We start from the raw sequence: 23,875 nt of genomic DNA on the forward strand, positions 1-23,875 counted from the left end.
TATCATGCAAAGTACACCCCCATCCCCGAGTCTTCGGCAGCCCTGACGCCCATCCTGATCACGGCTCACATTTTTCCATCTACCCTATGGTTTGAAGGAGAAGTTTTTATAATTGGAAACATCTCAATATACATTTTTTAAGGCTGTGACAACACTAGGCTCTCTAAAGGTACCATGGTGCCCCCAAACCATCACCGTCAAGGGGCTCTTCTATATGTAATGGGACACCTGCCAAGTTCTGGGAGCAGTAAGAGAATGTCAGGAAAGTGGCTGAAGGTCTCCTGCCCCTTCTGCTGCTGAGAGGAAACCATCCCACCCAGCCTTCCCTGCAGGTGGACACAGTCAGGAAGCCGCCCTGGGGATGGTGGGGGACTGTGGGAGGCAGGTGTCAGGAGGGGGAGGGGCTCAGAGTGAAGGGAATCTTTGTTGGGGGGGGGGTAGGATGAGGAGACCCCAACTCCTGATGTCAAACTTAACCTGACCTCCAGTCTGACAGCAGGAGGGATCAGGGTTGGAAAACATCTGCAAGGGGAGGAAGGTGTCTAATTAAAGGACTGTGAGTTTAGGGACTTGGTTAGGTTGGGTCAGTGTCTCTGGAATAAAACTGGCTAGAGAGCTGGAGCCCGAGGACATCATGGCGCTGCCACTGGCCCAGACACCTGGGGACCCAGGGCCTCCTCCCTGCCGGCAGCAGAGCTCCTGCCTCGCCCCTGCAATCTGGTCTGGCCACCCCACCTTTAGTCTCTCCCCTGAACAGACCCTGCCTGAGGCTGGCAGTGCCACGGGCTCGCCCCCTGCCTTCATCCTTGTGCAGGCCCGCTTCCCTTGCCAAGGCCCCTCGGCCTCTTCTCGAGGGAGGCAGTAAAGCTCAGCTGTACTGAGGTTTACATACACTTGCCAGCTGTGTGAGGTTACAGCAGACACATTAGCCCCTCTCCGCCTCCATTCATTCCCTCATCTCTCAAATGAAAGGAACAGCAGCACCCACCTGCCAGAGGTGCCATGACACGGTACCTGTAAAGTGGTTGACAAACGCCTCGTACCCGGATTATGCTCGGACACAGGGGATCCCCGACGCCCACCTACTCCTACGGCAGCCACAGCACCTACCTTATCCGGGCCTCCAGGCGCAGCTGGAGTGGCTTTATGACCTGCCTTTACCCCTTTCACAGGTCACCACGAACCTTGTTCCACGTCCAACCACAGGCCTGCCCGAGGCACAGTGTCAGGCACTGGCTAGGGCTGGTTTCTCCCTCTACTGCAAGGATCTGGGTGTGTGGTTCCCTGTGTTTGTAGAATAGCTTTAGGGAAGGTTCTAGGACAGGGAACCACGAGGGCCTCTTCTGCAAGGAAGCTTCTTTGTTCCCCCATTTTTGTGGCCCGTTTTTCCCGTTTGTAAATCCTGTTCCTTTGGGAGGGAATCTTAAGGACTGGCAGGGGCTAGGACCGGCCCTCAGTTCTCATCCTGAAATGTAAACAGGGGATGCCCCGAGCCACAGTCCACAAGTAAGGTGGGGGCCTCTGCTCAGGAGGTGTCCTGGCGTTGGTACCTGGCTGGATCCTGGCCGCACCCAACAGCTCCCGGACTCTCCGCAGGATCTCGTGCTGCAGGCCGGCTTCCGAGACGCCCACCTGAGCCAGTTCAAGGAAAAGCAAGTTATGGCCTGGGCTGCGTGAGAGCTCGCTACACAGTACAGAGCCATCAGGACTGCCTCATGGCTTCTGGCACCTTCCGCTGGACACATGGAGGCCTGCGCCCCAGGGTGAACATGAGGCAGTGCAGCACCACAGCTATGAAGATGACCAGGTGGCAGGGAGAGAAACAGAGGCCCCAAAGGAAACTGACACTAGTAACAGCTACAGTTTAGCACGTGCTTCCCCTGCGCCGAGGAAGGGACTCCTTCACCTGCATGACCGCATGTCAACCCCACGACAACCAGTAAGACAGGATCCAGGATCAGAGTTCACGGGAAGGGCCAGGCGGTTCACGCCAAGGCCGAGCGCTGGAACCACATGGTCCCTTGGGTGGCAGAGCCCCCGTGCAGCCCTCCAGAGCCTCGGTTTCTGGGCCAAGGGACAGGTGACACAGCAGCAGAGTGGTAAACGGCATGGACTCTGGCACCAGACCACTCACGTTCCAGTCCTAACTCCGCTGTGTGACCTTGGGCAAGTTATCACCTTGCTGTGTCTCAGCTTCCTCATCTGAAAAATGACAGGGATGAGAATACCCTTCTGCCTGGGTTGTTGGGAGGGTTCAAGGTGCTAGCACTCGAGAAGCACTTAGAATAGCACCCGGCGCAGGCAAGCGCTAGAGATGTGGGCCATCATTATTTGGCTCATTTGAAGAGTAAATGAAGTAACGCAAGGTGCTCAGCTCTACCCAGAAGCAAGCAGGTTCAGGAAGTGCTGCCGTGCCACGTCTGCAACACCACGGCGTGGGCCAGGGCTGGAGCAGACCTCCAAGTACTTGTCTTGGGCCCACAACGTGAAGGTCCAATCTGAGCGGGTGGGGCAGCCTGGGGTCAGAACTCACATCCCTGGATTTTCTTAGGCAGATGGCGTGCAGGGCACACGCAGGGGGTTAGGGACCGATGGGGTAGGTGTTCTGGCCACCTGGAAGCAAGCGGACCCTGGACCACTGGGTAACGGCAGACCTCACCAAGAACCCCACCAGAGTAAGTCGACTCTCGGCGGATCGGACAGCGGCCCAGTTCACCCCTCAACCTCCCCTGGGGGGCTGCTGCTTCCCACCTTGGCCAGGTCCCCAGGGCTCATCCGGCTCAGCGTGTCCAGGGAGATGCGGTGGTGGGCAAAGATGGGCAGGTAGTGTTCAGCCGACAGATCCACCAGGAGGGCCGCCAGCTGGCGCTCCATGCCTTCTTCCTGCAGGACAGACCCACGGGGAAGCTGAGCGCAGGCAAACGAGACCTCGTTACTTACAATGGCAAACAAAGGCTCCGGATGTACTTAGGATGGGTTTCCTTGGCATCTTTCCTACAAAAATGCATACGGAAGTAGAGAGAAAGGTACTAGGAAGCTCACTGCCACTCTATCTGGAAATGGGAACATGGTGAGCAATCAAGTACCTATCAAGAGGGGGCTGTTTAAAATAACAAGGGTTCATCCAGATACTAAATGCTATGCAGTTGTCTAGAAACACGGAGATGATCTATTAGGTACACGCCTGGCGAACTGCCCATTGTTTTTTTTTTTTAATTTTTTTTTTTTAACGTTTATCTATTTTTGAGACAGAGAGAGACAGAGCATGAATGGGGGAGGGTCAGAGAGAGGGAGCCACAGAATCGGAAACAGGCTCCAGGCTGCGAGCTATCAGCACAGAGCCCGACGCGGGGCTCGAACTCACGAACCGCGAGATCATGACCTGAGCCGAAGTAAGCCGCTTAACCGACTGAGCCACCCAGGCGCCCCAACAAAAACCAGTGTGTCGGGGCGCCTGGGTGGCTCAGTCGGTTAAGCGTCCGACTTCGGCTCAGGTCATGATCTCTCGGTTCGTGGGTTCGAGCCCCGCATCAGGCTCTGTGCTGACAGCTCAGAGCCTGGAGCCTGTTTCCGATTCTGTGTCTCCCTCTCTCTCTGCCCCTCCCCCATTCACGCTCTGTCTCTCTCTGTCTCAAAAATAAATAAACATTGAAAAAAAAAAATTTAAAAAAAAAAAAAAACCAGTGTGTGTGTGTGTTGGGGGGCATCTCCGTCCCGCCCACGGCAGGTGTCTGTAGGCAGCTCCTGTGGCCCACCTGTGTTGGCCTCTGACCAGATGAATGCACCCGTCCTCTCTTTTCTGTCCCTCCAGGGCTTAGCACACTTGTCTCCAGAAATATGAACAGAAATAAACTAGAAAGATCAAGAACCCAGATATCACCAAGGCACAGGAGGGCTCTCGGGAAGGGTGGGTGCCAGCAGCCCTTACCTGCAGCTTCAAGGACAAGGGTTTCTGGTTCAAAAGCCGTTGATACTGAATCAGCCAGTAATTTTCCTGCCTGGTTTCACTTTTGGCTTCTAACTCTGTCTGCCAGGGACAAAACAAGTACCATCAGCTATAAACCAGTAAATAAAAAGTCTAATGACTGTGGCAACAGTAAATGATGCTCTGGACAGGTGCAGGGAGTGGGGCGGTGTTTGGTAACTTACAAACGATGTTCCCACCCACCATGGCCTCACTGTTTAAACTACTGAACGGGAAAGGCAGGAAGTCCCTCTATCCCTCTACCCCCGTTTCTGCTGTGAGCAACCTCAGCCAGGGACCATCTGGGGGCGGGGCCTGAATCTGGGCTGCAGACACCTGGCACCACGCTCTGCAGGCCCCCTACTTGGGCTCAGGAGCTTGTGACAGGCAGGGAGACAAATAGGATTCTAAGGACAATATGAGCTTCTAGAGTGGGCTTCACCCTTCTGACAAAGCTAAAGAATTAGAAAAGGTACTGAAACAGGTTCCTTCATTCCTCCATGAACAAGCAGTCACCGAGTATTGTTCTAGACCACGCATGGTTCTAGGCGCTGGGGCCAGGGCTGTGAACAAAGGATACTAACAGCAGCAGCGAACGTTTTCAGAGTGCTGCGTGCCAGACCCCACTATGCACCGAGATGCCATTTTCCTTAATTTGCACAGCTCTGGTGTGTGTGGGGGGGTGTAACTGCACAGGTGAGGAAAGGGAGGTTCAGAGTGACCAGGAACCTGCTCAGGTAAAAGCTGCCCGTCCGTGGTCAGGGCCAGGACTTGGACACAAGTCTGTTTTGCCTTAAGACTTGTACTCTGAGCAAGCCAGCCAGGAGCCAAGACTGTGGCCACACGGTGGGGACCAAATAAGATGTGGGCTGCAGGACTTCAACACAGGCATTTCCCCCATCCCTTGGGGGGGCCTGGCTGTCCTTTGGTGGTCCCTCCCAGACCTTGTGGAGCTGCTCCCCTCTGCTGGTCCCTACCCTCCCTGGGCTGCAGCCACAGCACTCTTCTGGAGCCCATGAACCTGACAGTCACCATCTGCTGAGGTGGTTCTTCCTTCCCTGGATGGGGAATCCTCTGAGGCCCCTCGAGGGCAGGGGCACAGGACCAGAGCGCATGGCAGCTGCTGCATGAGGCTAACGCACTGTTCACACGTTAATGCAACTTGCAGGCCATGGCAGTAGGGGATGGTGAGGAACAGGCAGCTTCTGACTGGTCTCAGCACATCACAAGGGCTGGTGGGGGGCTGTGGAAGCTGGTCTCCCTCTTCCCTGCACTCTGCAGGGGCTCTGCCCACAGGAGCTCAGAGGATGTCTGGAGCAGCGAGGACACCATAGGAGCAACCGAGTCTCTGAGCCCCAGCTGGCGGGCCTGGCCTCCGTCTCCACCACTCAGATGCCCACAGGGTCTGGTGAAAATGACTCCAACTTGCCACCCCTAAATGGGGCTCTGCCACTCTGACAATGTGCCAGCCTCAAACCCATTTGGGTACAGGGGACAGCTGGGTATCTCCTGTCAAAAGCTTATTAAACAGCCTGCCCTGGACACAGAAAGTCCCCTCCTGGGCATCTGCCTTGAATGAATACTCACGGCCATTGTCAATACTTAGCTACAAAGACAGCACTGCTCAGAAAAGTGAAAAACTGGAAGTAGTGTGAATTCTGGGCAAGAGGCTACGATGGCCCATCCAAACGCAGCCTGGGAGAGCGCAGAGGACATTTCAGAGACACGAAGAGAACAGACGCAGAGAAGCTAGTTCTAAAGGGATGTGCTCCATCTGAGGCTTACACAGAACATCCACGCACAGCTTATAAACACTGCATCGCAGTGTTTAGAAAACACACATTCAAATGTTAGCATTCGAGAACTCTCGGGAGAGAGATTCTTTTCCTCTGTACGTTCCATTTTTTCTCTGATGAGCCACTATTACTTGAACAAAAGCGCTTCTAAGAATGGCAAGTGTGTTTAGGGAAAGCGAACCCATGTGTGACCGGGACGCAGAAGCCGAGCGCACCAGGATTTCCCGGAGCTCTTCCTCCCGCTGCGTCTTCTCCTTGAGCAGCTGCTGGAGCAGGGAGCTCAGGGCCCAGCGCTGCTCTGAGATCATCTCCTGCAACACAAGAGCAGGCCCAGTGCCGCTGGAAGTGCATAGCTCGGCGCCCAGAGTCCCCAGGGAGTGGCAAGTCCCACCCCTCCCTGCCTTTTCCAAGCCCGGCAGCAGGGACCCCACAGTGGGCCCAACTCAGTTAGGTTGAGCGCTGGGGGACACAGCCAAAGGGCCCCTCTGTCTGGGCATCCCCTCCCCATCTTCTCCCCGTGGGGGGTCAGGCCAGGCATGGGATCTAGTGACTGACGACAGTGGAATGGTAAGAAACATCAAACAAAGGAAATGATAAGCCACAGGTGTGTGACTGCAGTCTCACGGACTACAGGCAGGGCATGTGGGCAGAAGCACAAGCAGGGCAGGTTGGGGTGTATCCCCGTAGGAGTCTGGAAGGCTCTCACACAGATGGAGGCACATGCAAACTGGAGTGAAGCCCTCGTCTGCGTCTCTGTTCCACTTGTTTCTTACTCTTGGAAACCCATGGAGGCCCCCCCAGATGGGAGCCCCACAAGCTCGAACGGCCAGGAGACATGGGTACCTGCCAAGTACGGTGGCTGTGTCTTCTCTGAGAGCTACCCCAACCCCCTCCTCTCTGAGGGCCACGGCAAGGCTCCCAAAGGGCCTTGCGTTGGTGAGCTCACCCCCGTGGGGTGGCCCTGTGACGCAGGCTGGGCCTGAAGATTATTTCATTTTACGGAGGGGAGAAACAAAGGCCTAAGAGGGGAGGTGACCTAAGGTCACACGGCACACCTGTGGCAGCCCACAGACCAGGACTATAGACCTTGGCACGCTTTTACTGAGTCGAGAAGCCAGGGGACAATTTAAGACTTGTCTGCTGAGGACAGACACAGGGACAGACGGGTGGCTCTGCTCAGAAGCCTGGTGTGGGCACAGGTCCTCACACACCATTAATCAATCCCCTTTGGGCAGAAAGGGGTCAGAGAAGGGCAGAGTCCAGCCTTCTTCCCCTGCCTGCCCAGATCACAAAGCGGGACTACACTGGGAGAAGGCCCAGGTCCCGGACACACAGTCCAGGACGCCACCTGCCGGTCCCTGCTGCCCCCACACTATACAAGCAGGACACCGAGCCCAGGGCTCCCAGAGAAGCCACCTGCAGGGAGTGACACACTAACAGTTGGGCGCTTTCCTCCAGACATCCTTGGGACACCAAGAGAGCTCCTTCCCCAGAGGATGTCAAGCCCATGAGTTGAACCAGCACCCTAGAAGCATGGCTTAGAGAGACAGGGAGCTCAGCAGTGACCCTCCTTCAAAACAAAGAGATGGAAATGGGTCTGGGTGAGCCTTGGCAATGAAACCCTCTTTCCTCTGACCCTCCTGCTGAGCAATAGGCTGACCTGACCCTAACCTTGGCCTGTGCTGAGCTCAGCCCCAAGGCTGTGCTCCCATCACAGTCACGGAGAAGGCCATCTGCCTGTTGGGGAGCGGCTGCTGGGAGGGAGGCATGGGGGGCCCGGGTGGGGATTTCCTCTGGGGCGGGAGGGACAGGCCAGGGAGCCCTACGTACCTGCAATGCCTCTGTGTCCAGGGACTTCCTCTTTACCTCCAGCTGTGTCAGCTGCAATAACTCAGTTTCTATTAACTTAATCTAAACAGAAGACGAGACAGGGTTTTTTTTTTAATTCACATTAACCAAGGTTCGAATCTGTGCTGCTCTCTGAAGGCCAAGTGGGGTCTAAGAAACCTTTCGAGGGGCTCACGAATGAAGGGGACTTAGGTGCCTTGGGAAAGCTCTCAGTGGGAGTTTAAAATAATCAGCTATTCCAGGGCCCCGAGCGCTTATGGGACACGGACGGGCCTGTCCTGGTGAACTGTTGTTCAGGAGCTGATCGTAGGGTCTGGACCACAGAGGGTGCCAAGAGCTTATGAAATGGAGATGGGCCTTCCTTTAAGGTTCAGGCCAGAGTGCAGACCAGACACAAGTCCTGAGTGCTGTACGCATCTGACTCTCTCGCTTCCTGTAACTGCCATCACAGAGGAGAGCAGAGGGTAACGGAGGGGACTGTGTAATACTGTAATACCATTAATAGTAGTGGCTGATGCTTACAGAGCATTCTGTGTGCGAGGCCTGTGCTGTGTACTGTATCTGTGTCATTTCATCAAATCTCCTCTGGGTATTAGGAGGTATTCTGGTCTCCATTTTATAGATGGGGAAGTTGAGGCTCAGTGAGGTTAAGTGACTTGCTCAAGGACACAGAGCAGGTCAGTAAGTGAGCCCTTTCTCGGGGACGTCCCTGCTCAGGGTCTGAAGGGGAACAGGTGGCCTGGTGGGTCAGAATCACCCACAGTGAGGATGTCTGGGGGGTCAGACCCCATAGCCGGCGACTCCTCTGCCCTAAGCCTGTGACCCCTATGGTTCTTGCCCCTAAGTTCCTATGGCCCCAACCAACCCCAGGTCAGAGGAATGAGCTTCATGTCCGGCAAGGTGGGGTTGAAATTAAAGAGGGAAATAAAAAGAGAAGTTGGTTTTGGCCAAAAAGGAAAAGAATAAAAAGAAAAAAATACACATGCAAAAATGTACAATTCAAAGTGTGCCAAGTAGGATGTGATGACCACTCCCGAGACCTGAAAGCCAACTCCGTCTCCGGCCTGCGCGCCCATGGTCCACCGCACCCTCCAGAAAGCCCAGAGGGTCCAGCAGAGCCTGCAGGTTGCCGGCAGAGCTGGGACCTCAGCACATCCGCCCTCGGGGACATCGGGACCCCTGTCTGCCCCCGTGGGACACCCCATCCACCATCCAGCTTCTCCACCTGAGCTGACAGAGGTGGCCGGGGTGAAGCCAACTGCATTTCCCCAGCAAGGGGGTCCTGCCTGGAGTGTGGTGGGTGCAGAGGCCGCCCAGGGGCTCCAGGCCGCAATCGGGCACTACCCTTCCCGTCTGCCCAGGGCGTCGTGGGAAAGGAACCGGTCACATCTGGGGAAGTCCACTCGCTGAGCCAGCACGGGAAAGAGCCACCTATGCCATCCAGGAAAGCACGCAGGAAGGGGGCGGCGGGGGCACCGCCCACAGCACCCACCTGCTTCCTGATCTGCCGGTGCATGAGGTCCTTCTTCACCTGCAGAGCCTCAAATGCAGCCTTCTGCATGGCACTCTGCAAGACAGCAGGGGCTGCTCAGCAGGTGCTTGGCGGCCTCGCTTTCCCAGTGGCTCATGCCAGGGGAAGGCTCAAAATCTGCTCAAAAACACTTTAACGTAGGACTACTCTGCCTGCTAGCAAGCACGTGACTTTTCAGCTCACTTGTTTGCATTTCAGAGACAATACTTATGAAAGGCTTATCAGCGCCAGATGCTACACTCAGTGCTGCTCCTGCATCGTACACGGACTTCCCACAACCAGTGATGTGGGGGCTTTTTACTGCCCCATTTCACTGATGAGGAAGGTGAGGGAGCAGATGCAAGTGTGCAGTCTGGAAGAAGTCAAGGCGCCTCAGTGCTGTCTTGTGGGCTCCACCCCCACGGCGTGTTCACCACATCCTGCCCCTGAGGGGTCCTTACGATGGAGCCACACAGCACGGGGAGTGGGTGCCTGCCAGGGAAATGGGGAATGCTTCTCTAGATCTCCATGATCAGAAAGCCACCCCCCTCTCCCTTTCTCTGCCCCCCTCTTCCTGAGTCTGTACATTTCTAAATGGACTAAACACCTTGGGTCTTAACAAGCTCTCTAAGGACAGGGCTCCATGTCGATTTCTGATGCTCTGCCCCAGACTCCCTGTGCCCACCCCCCCCCTTTTTTAAAGTTTACTTATTTTTGAGAGAGAGCGCGAGCGAGAGAGCATGAGCGCACATGAGCCAGGGAAGGGCAGAGAGAAAGGGAGACACAGAATCGGAAGCAGGCTCCAGGTTCTGGGCTGTCAGCACAGAGCCTGACGCTGGGCTCAAACTCACGAACCGTGAGTTCGTGACCTGAACCAAAGTCGGAAGCTTAACCAACCGAGCCCTCCAGGCACCCCTCCCTGTGCCCACCTCGAGCCCCTGCCCTCACGCCCTTGTACCCCTGCCCCCACTCGAGCCCTGGGCCCCCCACCCTCACACCCTAGGCAAGGGCTCACCTCCTGCAGGATCTGGCTGATGGCTTTGTTCTGATCCATCTGCTGCCATGACAGTATCTGCTGGAATCGCTCATCCATTTCGGCCATGCTGCCAGAAAGACAGCAAATTAATTCACTCTCTGAACATTTTCTGCCAAGGACCTTGGAGATCAAGACAAGCCATTTACTCATTCAAAAATACTCAAGAAGGACCCGCAGGGGGCTACACCCCGGGCTGGGCACAGACACATAGTCTGAACCCCGTGGCCCTAGAGGGAAGGCGATGGGAGTCCGTGTGTCTTGGGACTTGGGAGAGACCATCTCCGGGCCCGCTCATCCACCCCTCCATCAGAATCCCCTCTACAATGCCCTTTGAAGTGGTAGCCTGGCCTCTGCCATATCACCACCAGCATGGAGCTCCTGACCTCCTAGTTGAGCCACTCGGGCCATGAGAAAGCTCTCCTGCTGGGTCAAAACAACCACATCTCACCGTGGGCCCCCAGCATTTCTCGCCCTGGTGGTGAATCTCCCCTTAGAACAAGTAGAGTGCTTTGGGCACAAAAATTCAAACCCTGCATCCTCACGTATGTCCATACTTGGGCATAATGTTGGTTTTGAGTTTATTTCAATCCTCCAACAACTCCAGAGGTAGGTACTGTGACTTATCCCTGTTTTTCTGATAAGAAAACGGAGGCTCAGGAGAGAAACTAACTGGCCCAGCACTTCACGGTTACGGACAGAAGAAACGGGGCCTGAATGCGGGTCTGTCCACCACGCTCCTAAGCGCGATGTGCTACCACCAAGAAAGGAGGGAGAGATGCTCAACAACACAGGGGAAGGTGGGGCGAGGGGGCAGGGGAACATAAGGCAGTCTGTGCTCCTGGCCTGTCTCCTGAGCCCCAACAGCTTTGCTCCCCTGGCTGTGCCGGCACATGTGTCTCCTTCAAGAGACACACCCACAGAGATGTGATGAACTTGGACAGCCGGACCCCAAGCTGCCACCAGTGTGAAAGAGACTCCATTAGCATCCCCTCCAGGACACCCTGCTCCCAACCCACACGGACGCTCGATCACACCCCCACTCTGCCTGGGTTTGAACCCTGGCTCTGCCACTTGCTAGATTTCCTTGGGAGTGTCCCACAGTCTCTCTGAGCCTCAGCTGTTGTGACAAAACGGGGCTAGTAACAACATGGTCCCTCGTAGATTCAATAAGCTAACACACACCACGTGGCGGGACGCCTGGCTCACCGAAAGTGCGGGAGAAGCAGGGGTGAGCGCTGTCACTTTACCATGGCCTGACACAACCATGGGGTCCAGCTGGAAAAACCACAAAGACCAGTCACCGCCTGCCCCTGACAGCATGGCTGAGGCGGGAACTTCAGAGCCCAGCTCTCACCCCATGATCCTGGGTCCTGAGTCAGCACCCCAACTCAGGAAGCCTCTCCTTACCTTACCTGGAACAGGCCTGCTGGACCAAATTCTGCCTCTGGGACTCGTAGGCCACCTGGATGAGCCGGTTTGTACAGCTCTCAGTCAGCATCTGCTGCATGGCGGCTGAGGAAACACGGGGGTGGGGGTGGGCTGAGAAAAGGGGACCGCTCCCGGGGGGCCTTGGAGGGTTTGCTCATCACCCGCCATACTTATCCTTAAAAAAACCCCACTTTTTTTAAACGATGCAAGTAACTTACGCTTGAAAGGCTAATTGTAAAACACTGAACAGCACACACACAAGATCTTCTATCATCTATCACCCAAAGATGTTAATTTTGATACATATCCTTCCAATTTTTAATACATATTTATGGATTTTTAAAAAATTAAGATGAAAGAATTGAAAGCAGAGAACTGAACACTCGTACACTCATGTTCGTAGCGCTGTTATTCACAATGGCCAAAATGTGGAAGAAAGCCAAGTGTCCACTGATAAACAAAATGTGGTATATACACACAGTGGGATATTTTTTAACTTTGAGAGAGCACGCATGCGGGGGGAGGGACGGGGGAGAGGGCGGGGGCGAGGGAGTCCGGCCCAAGCAGGCTATGTGCTGTCAGCATAGAGCCCAACATGGGGTTCGAACCCATGAAACAGGAGATCATGACCTGAGCCGAAATTAAGAGTCAGATGCTCAGGGGCTCCTGGGTGGCTCAGATGGTTAAGAGTCTAACTTTGGTTCAGGTCATGATCTCACGGTTGAGCCCTGTGTCAGGCTCTCTGCTGTCAGTCCAGAGTTCACTTCAGATCCTGTTTCCCTCTTTCTCTGTCCCTCCCCCACCTCTCCCTTACTTGTGCTGTCTCTCAAAAACAAACACTTAAAGTCAGATGTTCAACTGACTGAGCCACCCAGGTGCCCCTACACAATGGAATATTATTCACAGCCTTAAAAAGGAGGGAAATTGATACCTGCTACAACATGGGTGAACCTCGAGGACGTTATGCTGAGTGAAAGAAGGCAGTCACAAAACGACAAATGCTGGAGGACTCCACTTATGTGGGGGTATCTAGAGTCATCAAATTCAGACAGAAAGTGGCATGGGGCGTTGTACAGGAGCTGGGGGAGAGGGATGGAGAGGAGCGTTTAACGGGGACAGAATTCCAGTTTGGGAAGGTTCTGGAGATGGCTGCATAACAACATGAATGTACTTCGTGCCACAGAATTGGACAATTAAAAGTGGTTAAAACGGCAGACATTATGTTACATATTTTACCACAATAAAAAATTTAAAAATGTCACAACCTTAAACACAACCACTTCTCATGGTCTGTCACCACCTCCCCATGTCCACGAGGCAGCATGAGGTTTTGGCTGCAGGGGATGGCGGTGCCCGGATCACAAAAGTTTAGTTAGGTGATCTTCTATCTGGGGGCATTTGGACTCTTTTTGCAATTATTAAATGATAAACGTCCTTGCTCAAACATCCTTGTGCAATCTGATTTGATTATTTCCTAAGAATAATTTTTAAGAGTACAGTTTTAAGGCCGTGAATAAATAGGAATGTCCCTTTCTGCCTTCCAGAAACATGCTGCTGATTCACATCCCCTTTGGCTGTGCACAGGGCAGCCTGATACTACATATGTCCTCAACTACTCTGGTTATTACCTTTTCTTGCCTTTTTGTTATTTTTACCGAAATTCTTTCATTATAAAAACACATGCTCATTTTCAGGGCGCCTGGGTAGCTCAGTGGTTAAGCGTCCAACTCTTGATTTCAGCTCAAGTCATGATGTCAGTTTGTGGGACAGAGCCCTGTGTTGGGCTCTGCACTGACAGTGTGGACAGAGCCTGCTTGGGATTCTCTCTCTCTCTCTCTCTCTCTCTCTCTCTCTCTCTCTGTCCCTCCCCTGTGTGCATGCTCTCTAAATAAATAAATAAACTTAAAAAAACTACATGCTTAGGGTGCCTGGGTGGCTCAGTCGGTTGAGTGTCTGACTTTGGTTCAAGTCACGATCTCAGGGTTCATGAGTTTGAGCCCCATTGGGCTCTGTGCTGACAGCTCGGAGCCTGGAGCCTGCTTCCGATCCTGGGTGTGTCTCTCTCTCTGCCCTGCCCCACCATGTACTCTTTCTTAAAAATAAACACTTAACAACAAAAATGCTCATTTATAAGAAGCTAAGCAACAGGGAAGGAAGTTTGAAAGGTGAAAACAAAAGTTCCCAACACCAATACTATTCCCAATCTATTTACTGACAAATATCTTCTGGAGATGCAAACACAAGTTTTCTTTTTTCTAAGTGGTGGATAATTTACAACAGGGACGTTAAGGACACCCCAGCAGGAGGTAGTGAGGGGAGGTGGTGTGTGGACAGCGCCCGGCGTGGGGCCTGTGTGCAGCATTCCGCTCTAGTATCCAGGCTCGGGAGGATGGCGCCGTCCAAAGAGAGTCATTTGAAAAAAGGAGGAACTGACTCCTGGCCTTCCTTGGCACGTGGCTTGATCCTCTGAGCTCTCAGGATCAGACCAGAAGGCCCCCCTCATTAAGTATGGACAGTGTGGTGTCCCAGGACCACCTCCTGGGAATGGCAGGACGGGCAGCTCCCAGGAGCCCAAGTGGGGCCGACCACAGCTCTTGACAACAGAAACCCTACAGCCTCAGTGGGATGTTCACTTAGTGCCAGGTATTAGCTCATCTGACCTTCAGAAGGACACTAGGGGGCGGTAACAGTCATCCTCCCCAGTTAAAGGGAAGAACACAGAGGCTCAGAACAGTTAGGGACCAGTAGTGCCCCTGAGGTCACAGGCTTGTTCCTGCGTCGGCCTGACACCAGGGCCCACGCTCCATGTCTGGATTTTGCAGCCTCCCTCAAGGACACACACTCAGCGCCTGCCGTACGTACAGAGAGAAGGCAGTCCACCCTCTGCCCCCAGTCAGACAAGCCCTGCTCCCAGGACCCCGTACCTCCCACCCGAGACTCACAGGCAATCTCACGCCTCCGCAGGTTCTCAGTCTCCTCCTGAGTGATGGACATCAACTGTTCCATCCTTATCCTAGAAACAAACAAACACTCCATCCATTTTTGTTCAGCAGATGTAACGTTTTCAACGGGGAATCCCAGCAGATGAACGCCACCTTCTCCGGGAAGTCCTCTTCGATGTGCCAGCCTAGGCATGCTCCTGCTGGCATCTCGCACTTCCAGGGGAACCCAGTTACCTCCAGCCTTGTACACGGAGTATCTTGCATAAAAAGCTCAACATTCCCTTAGAAAAGTGGGCAAAGGACACAGACAGCCACTTCACAGATGCTTAAATGCAGGGGACCAATAAACATATGGAAAGAGATACCTGACAACTAAAGATCTTTTCACCTACCAGATTGGGAGATTAGGAAAACTGAGGACCACCCACCAGCAGCAGCAGCGAAGGTGGTAAAAAGGGCACGTTCATGTCCTGCTGAGAGGAGTATAAACTGGCAAAATATCTTCTGGAAGGTAATCTGGCAAGACCTACCAAGAAGTCCTTTGAATATTTCCTACAAAAATATTCACATAAATGCATAGGGGGATATTTAGGAGATGCTCACTCTAAGACTGCTTATAATTATGAAAAACTGGAAACTTAAATGTCCACAGAGGACTAATTAAATTAGGATTTAATCATATTGCAGAATATTCTACAGCTATTACAAATAAGGCTTTTGGAATTGAAATCCATCCATGATCTAGTAAACAGAAATGAAAAAGTATGGACATACATGCACGTTGCATGTGTGTACATCGTTCCCCCAGAGTAAACTAGGAATGGTGGCCTGGAGGGAACATCTTCTAAAGTCTCTGTTGGGTCGCATTTTGTTGGAAGAAGCATGTAATCACCTTGGTCTCTTGCCCAGGACCACAGGCTGCTCAAGGGAAGGCCACATCTGGTGCTGCTGGACCCACAGCAGAGCCCACAGGGCCCAACGCAGAGAGGGCACTTGGTAAGCATGAGCAAATAAACCAGTCGGCCACAACCCAGCTTGGCCTTGACCACCTGGGTCAAGCTGCAGTGGGCAGGTGAAGGGGCTACCCTGCAATCCCACGGGAACTCCCTGTGGGAATTCTTCCCAAGCAGCCAGGGGCCTAAAAGGCAGACACAAGGACTGCAGCTAAGTCCACGTTGCTATTTTGGGATTCCAGGGAACCAGGGGGGATTCCAGTTAATCCTGGCGGGGAGGGGGGCAAGAAGGCAAGACAGAGGGTATGGGGAAAGAATGGGGGGCTCGTTCCTCTCAGCTACCATCTTTCCTAATCACTGAAGCTGTGCATCTCAACGAACGGGGAAAACACGAAGGAAAAAACCCAAAGATCACCACCTCTAATTTCTGGTAAACCACTCAGGGTGGGTCCTTTTGCTTTCTGAGCACAGATACGTGCCACGTCATGAAGAAATTGTACACTGTTCCGCCTTAGTTAACTATAGCTCCCGGTTTTCTACTCCATAATGGATTGTGTTTCCCTTAATAAGAAATGGATTTTTCTCTAATTTAAAATTTTTTAATGTTTATTTTTGAGAGAGAGGCGTGAGCAGGGGAGGGGCAGAGAGAGGAGACACAGAATCCGAAGCCGGCTCCAGGCTCTTAGCTGTCAGCACAGAGCCCAACTCGGGCTCAGTCTCACAAACCATGAGATCATGACCAGAGCTGAAGTCGGACGTTCAACCAACTGAGCCACCCAGGTGCCCCTCTAATTTTTTTTACACTAGCAATATAGTTGGACATTACACATATTTTTATTTGTGTCTCAATTTTTCTCAGGAACGTACATATGTGTTCAACTTGCAGGCAGTGATTTATTTTTAACCCAATATTCCCTAAGGAGGTGAATCTCCTTACAGCTTTAGGAAAACTTTCTGGCATAATCCTTGAGAATCACAAGACGTTATCTCCCCAGACCACTGCCTCCACCACAAGGCAAACGCCAAGAAAGGGCTAGAGTGAAACACTAACCTTTCATTTTCCAGCGACTTCAAGATCTCAGAACTTTTCTTCTGCCTGCGAAGACAACCATAAAGGGTCCCTGCAGTAGTCACCTGCAGGCCTGTTTGCAACAGAACCGTTCTCCCCTTCGCTGCACTGGCTGTGCAGAGCGGGCTTAGTCACTGGCCCAGGCCCCTCAGCCCCGGAACTTGGGGCTCTGTGCCCTTGGGCCAGTTCCTCAGCCCCGCCAAGCCCCAGTTCCTCATCTGTCAAAGGGGATCATTATAAGAAGGCTTCATGGAGTATTCGTAAAGAGTGACTAAGAGAACATACACAAAGTGCTCGGCACGTGAGCAGCATCCAACAAATGGTAGCTTCCCGGGACACCCCGGAAAGGAGAGCATGCTGTGCGGCACGCGGCAGGCTCGCTCGGGCCCCACGTGACTGCTGTGTGATGGCCCCGTAAGGAAAAAGCAAACGGAAGCCTGGGAGCAACAGGGGATGTGGCACACCTGTTTCAGGAGGCTTTCCACAAGGGACCCCAACTGGACTCTCTCAGGCTTCTTGACAGCTCTATCTGGCTCCCTCTCCCCCAAGCCCCACCAAGACCTGCTCCCAGCAGCCCCTACCTTGTAGAGCATTTGTTAAGGCAAATCTCACTGTGGGTAGAATGGCTGACCTCAAGGCAACATGTTACTTGGAACCTGAAGTATTGGAGCAGGATGTGACCTCAACTCTCCTATTAAACCCACTCATTTTATAGATGGGAAACCTGGGGGGCGTGGGTCCCATGACAAAACACAGACCAGGTCATGCCCAGATTAGATGCTTTTCTCTTTGGGTTGGTGCAAATTGTGGCACCAAGATTGGACCCGAACAACGAAAACCTTGGGGCAGGAGTGAAGGCTACAGGGGAGAAATGGACCCCTACCCTGGGCTCTTCAGAGGGTACCACAGTGGGGGAAGGTCTCTGGGTTTGCGAACTGGGGGCCTGACCTCTGATTCTCCTGCAGGAGTTTCTGGATCCGGTTGGCGATGTTCTGCTCCGTTTGCTTCAGCTGCTCCTGCAGCCGCTGACGCTCTGCATCCAGGTAGCGCTGATGCTCACTTAGGCCCTGCTCCAGCCGGGACTGCTCCTGCAGCAGGACAGGTGGCCGTCCTGAGCTAACACCAAGGATCCCTGCACAGGTTTCTCATCCCTGCCCTGCCCTGCCTGGCCTTCCTGTTTGATCTTGGACGAGGTCTTCCCCTTGCTAGGCCTTGGGGTGTCTGTACACACAAGGAAGCTGGGTTAGGTGAACTGTAAGGGCCCCCGGGTCTGGGAAGATCCAGCGAGGGAGCTTACCGCCACCGCCTCCCCACAGCAGAGGGCCCCCCATGGTAGGGAGTGCACAGGCAAGCCTGACCCCACGTGGCCGCTCACGGACCTCCTTGACCGTCTGAAGGATCTCGTCCTTCTGATTGCTGCTCTGCTGAAGGAGCTGGGCATGTTCTCGCTGCCCAAGTTCCAGGCGCCGTTCAAACTCGAGTTTCTCCAGCATCTTCTGTTCCTGCAAGAATGTAGATCCCGGTGATGGTTGGCTAGGCTCCGTGGACATTTGCACATGGGAGCAGGGGGAATCTACCCTTCACCTCTGAACTGTGAAGGCTGTTAAGTCTTAAAGCTGAGTAATAACTCCCCTTCCTGCCCACCCCCCCCACCTGCCTGCCCAGGGCCCAACTGTAATAAAACAGGCTTGTCCCTGGCAGAGACTAGTGGTTTAGAGTCGGGGGGTCTCTGAGCCTCAAGCTTCTCATCTGTGAAGGCGAGATACCTGGTCACCCACTGAGGCTGGGTAAGCATGTGGTGAGGCCATGTGTATAAGAGGAAAACTTTACCCTCTAATTTACAGGCAGGAAGAACTTGCTCCCTCCAATCTTTTCTAATAATTGAGGTCTTTGATAAAAACAAAAGTGACCGAGGAGAAAAGGAAAATTTTCTTACCTTCCTCTTCTCATAGTCTGAGAACCTATTCTGGGGAGAAAAAAAAGACAGTGATGAAGAGGAGGTAGACAGCAGTGGGGTTCCCCAGCACATGGCCAGAATTGCCAGGCAGCGAGACCCCATTCAGACTCTTGGGAGCCCCCCGAGGCGCTGCATCAGAATGGTGGGGCGGGTGGGGATGAGGGGGTAGGGTAGTCTGATAAAGGGTCCCAGATGGTTCTAGTGGACACCAGAGCTGAGAACCACCTGGTTCGGCACACCGTGGGAAGCTCTTCAGGACAGTCCTGGGAGTACAGGACTGAGAAGAGAGACCAAGAAGTGAGATACGTGGCTCCCTGTCCATATAGCATGCCTGCAGTGCCCCAAAGCTCTAGCCCACCAAAATACTTGGAAATGCACAAAGGTACGTGTGCTAGTTCCTGTAGAACTTTTTGTTAAGATGTTAGAAAAACAATTGTAATGTTTATTTTTGAGAGAGAGACAGAGAGAGAGAAAGAAGAGTGCTTGAGCAGGCGCGGGAGGGGCAGAGAGAGAGAGAGAGGAGTACAGAGGATCCAAAGCAGGCTCCACGTTCATAGCAGCAAGCCTGATGTGGGTTTCAAACACACGAACCGCCATGACCTGGGCCGAAGCCGGACACTTAACCAACTGAGCCACCCAGGCACCCCCTTGTGGAACTGTTCTAAAGAGTGAAACATTGGCAATAACTCAGATGCCCAACAGGTGGTTACTTCAGTAAGTCATGGTACATCCGTGCAATGGACCACACAACTGTCAAATAAGGGGGCGAACGTGGGGGAGCTACCCAGAAAGAAGTCTGCCATGTTTCACTGTGTGCAGCAGGATTCCGTTCTGGTCAGAGAGGCAACAAAATTCAACTCGGAGTTTTGAGATGGAAGTCAGTTTGTGATGATGACCTCAGGAGAAGGGGTGACATTCATGTGGTTTATGTATATCTGTATTGTTCAGACTTGTAACAAGGAGCGTGAACTATTCTTGTACTGAAACAACACACACACACACACACACACACACACACACACACACACACACACACACACACACAGATTTTTTTTAAGTGGTCTTGTACTTAGTTATCCAGCTTGGAGGCCAGGATCAGTCTCTAACAGAGCCATAAAAGCAACACACTATAAGGAAATCAGATTTGTCCCATGCTGAGGTAGGAATAAAAATTTTTAAATTAATTTTTAATTATACAGATAGTATCTGGGGCGTCTGGGTGGCTCAGTCGGTTAAGCATCTGACTTTAGCTTTGGTTAAGCCACAAGGTCATGATCTTGTGGCTCAGGAGTTCGAGCCCTGCATCCAAATCTCTCTCTCAAAAATAAATACACACAGGGCAGGCACCTGGGTGGCTCAGTCAGTTAAGTGTTCCAACTTCAGCTCAGGTATAAATAATATCACGGTTTGGGAGTTTGAGCCCTGCATCGGGTTCTCTGCTGTCAGCATAGAGCCTGCTTTGGAGCCTCAATCTCCCTCTCTCTCTGCCCCTCCCCTGCTCACTGGTGGGTGGGCATAAAAGCGCTTGGTCTCAAAAATAAACATTAAAAACTTTATAAAAAATTATACAGCTATTATCGGAATACATTTTCCTTATAAAAAAAACACAGCATTTAAGCATTCCCTGACCATTCCCCAGCCTGATCCTGGTTCCCTCCTGCCCCCTGCCATGTAACTACCACTATCAGACCCAAGTCCACAAATCTACTTACACAGAATTTGTGTCTTTGGAAAATATAGAAGATTTGTCCGTGTGCTCATATATAAATACACGTTTTGATGAAGGCATAACTCACATACTATAAAGGTCATTCTTTTTAGTATGCAGTTTTAGGCATCTTGACCAATGCAGTCATGTAACCATCACTGTAGTCAAGATCTAGAACAATCCCATCACTCCCCAAAATTCCCTCATGTCCCTCTGTCATAAAATTGCACCCTGCCTTTAATGGCTATTACTGATCTGTATTTGAACCTCCTAAACATGAAAAGGGAAGTCTATATCCATCACGTTCTGCAACTTGTCCTTTTCACTTACCCATGTGTCCTATGATCTGAGCCTGCACAGATTTAGCTCATGGTATGGATGGGACACAGGTGGCTCAGCCTTTACCCACCGATAGACATTTAGGGGGCTTCCAATATTTTACTACTGCAAATAAGGCTGCAATGAACATTCTTGTACATGTCTCTTTACACAACGGTCTCTCTGGGGATACATACTGAGGAGTGGGGCTGCCGGATCACGAGCTATTTGACCTATATTATCAGGTTATCTTCCACAGTGGGAATATCAGTTTCCATTCCCAAGAGCAATTTATGAGGCCATGGTTTCCCCACACTGTGGCCAGGAAATTATCAAAGTAACATCTGTGCCAATCTGAGGGTGAAATGGTATTTTAATTTACTGGTCTCTGATTACTAGGAAAGTCGGGCATTTTTTCGTATTTACTGATCATCTATCTACACAGTCTTTCTTCTTTTTAAGTAAGCTCTGTGCCCAACTCTGGGGGGCTTGAACTCATGACCTTGAGATCAAGGGTCACATGCTCTGCTGACTGAGCCAGCTGGATGCCCCTCATCTGTACTGTTTTATTCTGTATAGTACCTGTTGCTATATCTCTGGCCCACTTTTCTTCTCTTGGGATGGTTTTCTGCTTCACTTTACTGCTTTGGAAGAGTTCTTTAATATATTGTCTGCTAATCCTGCATCAAAAATGTTCGTTACAAACATTTTGAGAGGAAAAACTGACAATTTCCCTAGGTAGAAATCTCCCCCTCTCTAATTCTCATTGAGCTGCCAGCAGACAGACAAAAGCACGAGGCATTCACAGTGGGCTCTGTATGACAGGGAAGGGTGTCACCAGGGAACCGGAGATTAATAACAAGTCACTGGAAGAAGCCAAACCTGAGGCAGTTGGTTCCTCCTCTGCCTGCCATCAGACGCCCCGGGCTCTGAGCCCTCTGTGGGAACACAGATGGGGCCAGAGGCGGTCTCTGTCTGGTTCCAGTGTCAGGTGATGCCTGGCTGAAGTGGTAAACCCTGGCCAAGCTTCCTCCTCCACGCCGGTCCCAACGTAGGTCACCCCCAGGGACCAGGGAGGGCCAGCCTGTTCCTGTGCTGACACACGTGCTTCTCCTCAGACGGAGAGCAGGACAGGCTTCCCGTACAGCAAGGGGCACCGAGGCAGGAAGCGCTCACTGAGAGACAACAGCGAACAATCCAGACACGACCCCCGACTCTCACAAAGCTTCATCCAGCAGGGGAGACAGCCGTTAAACCATCTCCCACATGAGTCTTCACTTAGAGCTGTAGAGGTGCTCCCAAGGAGACGTGTGGGCACCGAGACCACATGGCAGGAGACCTGACCTGGGCTGGTGTGGGGGAGGGGGAGACTTCTCAGAGGATGTGGGGTCTAGACAGAACTGAAGGATGAGATGGAGTTAGCGAGAGGTGAGTGGAGAGAATTCCAGACGGGGTGAACTGCAAGTTCAGAGGTCCCGGGGAGTTCGGGAAACAGAGAGGAACCTGTTTGGGGCGGTGATGGGTGAGGTGGCATAGAAAGGCCTCCTGAAAGCATCTAAGCACGCTGGTCTGAGTGGAGGTGAATTCTAGTTCGATGGAGGAATCCAGGGCCTGCAGCCCTGAACAGCCCCCCAGTGCCCAGGGCCTCCCCTCCACAGCACACGTCAGCAGGCAAGCACACCTTACCTGCCATTCTGCCTCCTCCCTGGAGAACCTGTCTGTGGGGCCGTCGGGGCTGTCCCAGGAAGCGTCAGCCCCATCTTGCTCCAGGACTGGCAGCAAGTACTGAGAAGGAGGGTAGTATTCCAGCCCTGACTCTGCAAGAGACGGCACAAGCTGACCGGGAGGGAGGGGACAGAGTCGTGCCCTCCGTCAGCCCCCACCTTCCTCCCCAGCATCCTGTCCCGCCTGCCTGGTCCACGGCTCCCCTGCCCCGGACCGGACTGGGCCCTCCATCTTGCTCGCCCTTCCTAACGTCAAGCACTCGGTAAGCGGCAGCTGAGTGAATAAATAGGCTCGCCAGCTGCCTCTTTACCATCCACGTGAGAATGGGGCGATGAGAAAGCGTGAGATTAGTGGAGAAGGCTGTGTGTGAGACCCCGGGAAGACGCTTGCCTTCTGTGGCCCTGCGTATTTTTCTCCTGTGTAATTTGACAGGGCTCATACCCGTTACCCATTTTTGGGTGGATTGTTTGCCTTATTGTTTTGTTTGCCTCATTCTTACTGATTTATGCTCTTTACATATTGTAGCTAATAACCTTGGGCCTATAATATATATTGCAGCAATCTTCTTCCAGATGGTAACCTGTCTTTTTAATGACAGGATCCTTTGGGGGTAAAGAACTTTTAGATTTTAATACGGTCAAGGTTGTCTCTTTCAAATATAAATGGGAAAAGAAACACTAAAAATGGCTAGTAAATACATGAAACAATATTCAAATAACCAAGAACGTGACTTTCTTGTTTATCTGTCAGAATAAACAAACTGACAAAGCTGGTGGAAATGACACCGAGGGTCGCTTGTGGGAAGGAAAAAGGGTCTTCTCACAGGAATGTAAGCTGGCGGAGCACACAGCGCTTGCCCCTTTGCCTGCCAGTCCCACTCTGCCTGCCCTGGAGGAGTACTCCCACGGTGCCACAGAGGGGTGGGTTAAAATGTTTGTGACACTGGTCACAAACCACCTCATGCTCACCAGCAGGGAAAGGCTACATAAGCTGTGGGGCTCCACCACGTGAAATACTATACATTCTTTAAAACAAGCCAGATCCGGGGCACCTGGGTGACTCAGTCGGTTAAGCGTCAGATTTCGCCTCAGGTCATGAACTCGAGGTTCGTGAGTTCGAGTCCCGATGTCAGGCTCACTGCTATTGGTACAGAACCTGCTTGGGATTCCCCCTGCTTGTGCTCTTTCGCTCTTAAAAATCAAATAAACGTTTACAAAAAAGGTGGGGGGCACCTGGGTGGCTCAGTCATTTACGTATCTGACTTCAGCTCAGGTCATGATCTCATGGTTTGTGAGTTTGAGCCCTGTGTTGGGCTTTCTGCTGTCAGTGCAGAGCCTGCTTCGGGTCTTCTGTCCCCCTCTGTCTCTGCCCCTCCCGCGCGCGCGCACTCTCAAAAATAAACATTAAAAAAAAAAAAAAAAAGGCAGATCCATCCATTATGAGGCAGGAAAAGGTCCAAGACCGATTCTTGAGTGAAAAGAGCAGAATCACAACAACATGATACCTTTTGTGGGTTTTTAAAAAATATTTTTAAAAGAGCAAACCCAAAAACTTTACGTAATAATGTATACGTACTACACCGTTTAAATAAACAGATCATTTCTTAAGCTGTGTGGGGGGT

General features: G+C 52.3%; 1 protein-coding gene across 6 annotated transcripts in view; it reads right to left on the reverse strand.

Annotated features, from left to right (window-relative positions):
* Positions 1 to 23,875, reverse strand: part of LRSAM1 (leucine rich repeat and sterile alpha motif containing 1) — a 39,456-nt gene that overhangs the window by 2,438 nt on the left and 13,143 nt on the right. For 4 of the 6 annotated variants that reach the window (XM_047829924.1, XM_047829928.1, XM_047829923.1 and 1 more), the window contains 14 exons: positions 22,216 to 22,346; positions 18,483 to 18,512; positions 17,926 to 18,048; positions 17,495 to 17,634; positions 16,529 to 16,573; positions 14,525 to 14,595; positions 11,567 to 11,666; positions 10,134 to 10,221; positions 9,101 to 9,175; positions 7,591 to 7,671; positions 5,976 to 6,071; positions 3,929 to 4,027; positions 2,752 to 2,883; positions 1,551 to 1,632 (listed from right to left, as the gene is read on the reverse strand). In XM_047829924.1, coding sequence (XP_047685880.1) covers positions 1,551 to 1,632; positions 2,752 to 2,883; positions 3,929 to 4,027; positions 5,976 to 6,071; positions 7,591 to 7,671; positions 9,101 to 9,175; positions 10,134 to 10,221; positions 11,567 to 11,666; positions 14,525 to 14,595; positions 16,529 to 16,573; positions 17,495 to 17,634; positions 17,926 to 18,048; positions 18,483 to 18,512; positions 22,216 to 22,346 — 1,293 coding nt within the window. The remainder of the gene's footprint in view (positions 1 to 1,550; positions 1,633 to 2,751; positions 2,884 to 3,928; positions 4,028 to 5,975; positions 6,072 to 7,590; positions 7,672 to 9,100; positions 9,176 to 10,133; positions 10,222 to 11,566; positions 11,667 to 14,524; positions 14,596 to 16,528; positions 16,574 to 17,494; positions 17,635 to 17,925; positions 18,049 to 18,482; positions 18,513 to 22,215; positions 22,347 to 23,875) is intronic. The other 2 variants (XM_047829925.1, XM_047829926.1) reach the window with 2 other exon arrangements.

Source organism: Prionailurus viverrinus, chromosome D4 (genome assembly GCF_022837055.1).
Source record: "Prionailurus viverrinus isolate Anna chromosome D4, UM_Priviv_1.0, whole genome shotgun sequence".
Lineage (NCBI taxonomy): Eukaryota > Metazoa > Chordata > Mammalia > Carnivora > Felidae > Prionailurus > Prionailurus viverrinus.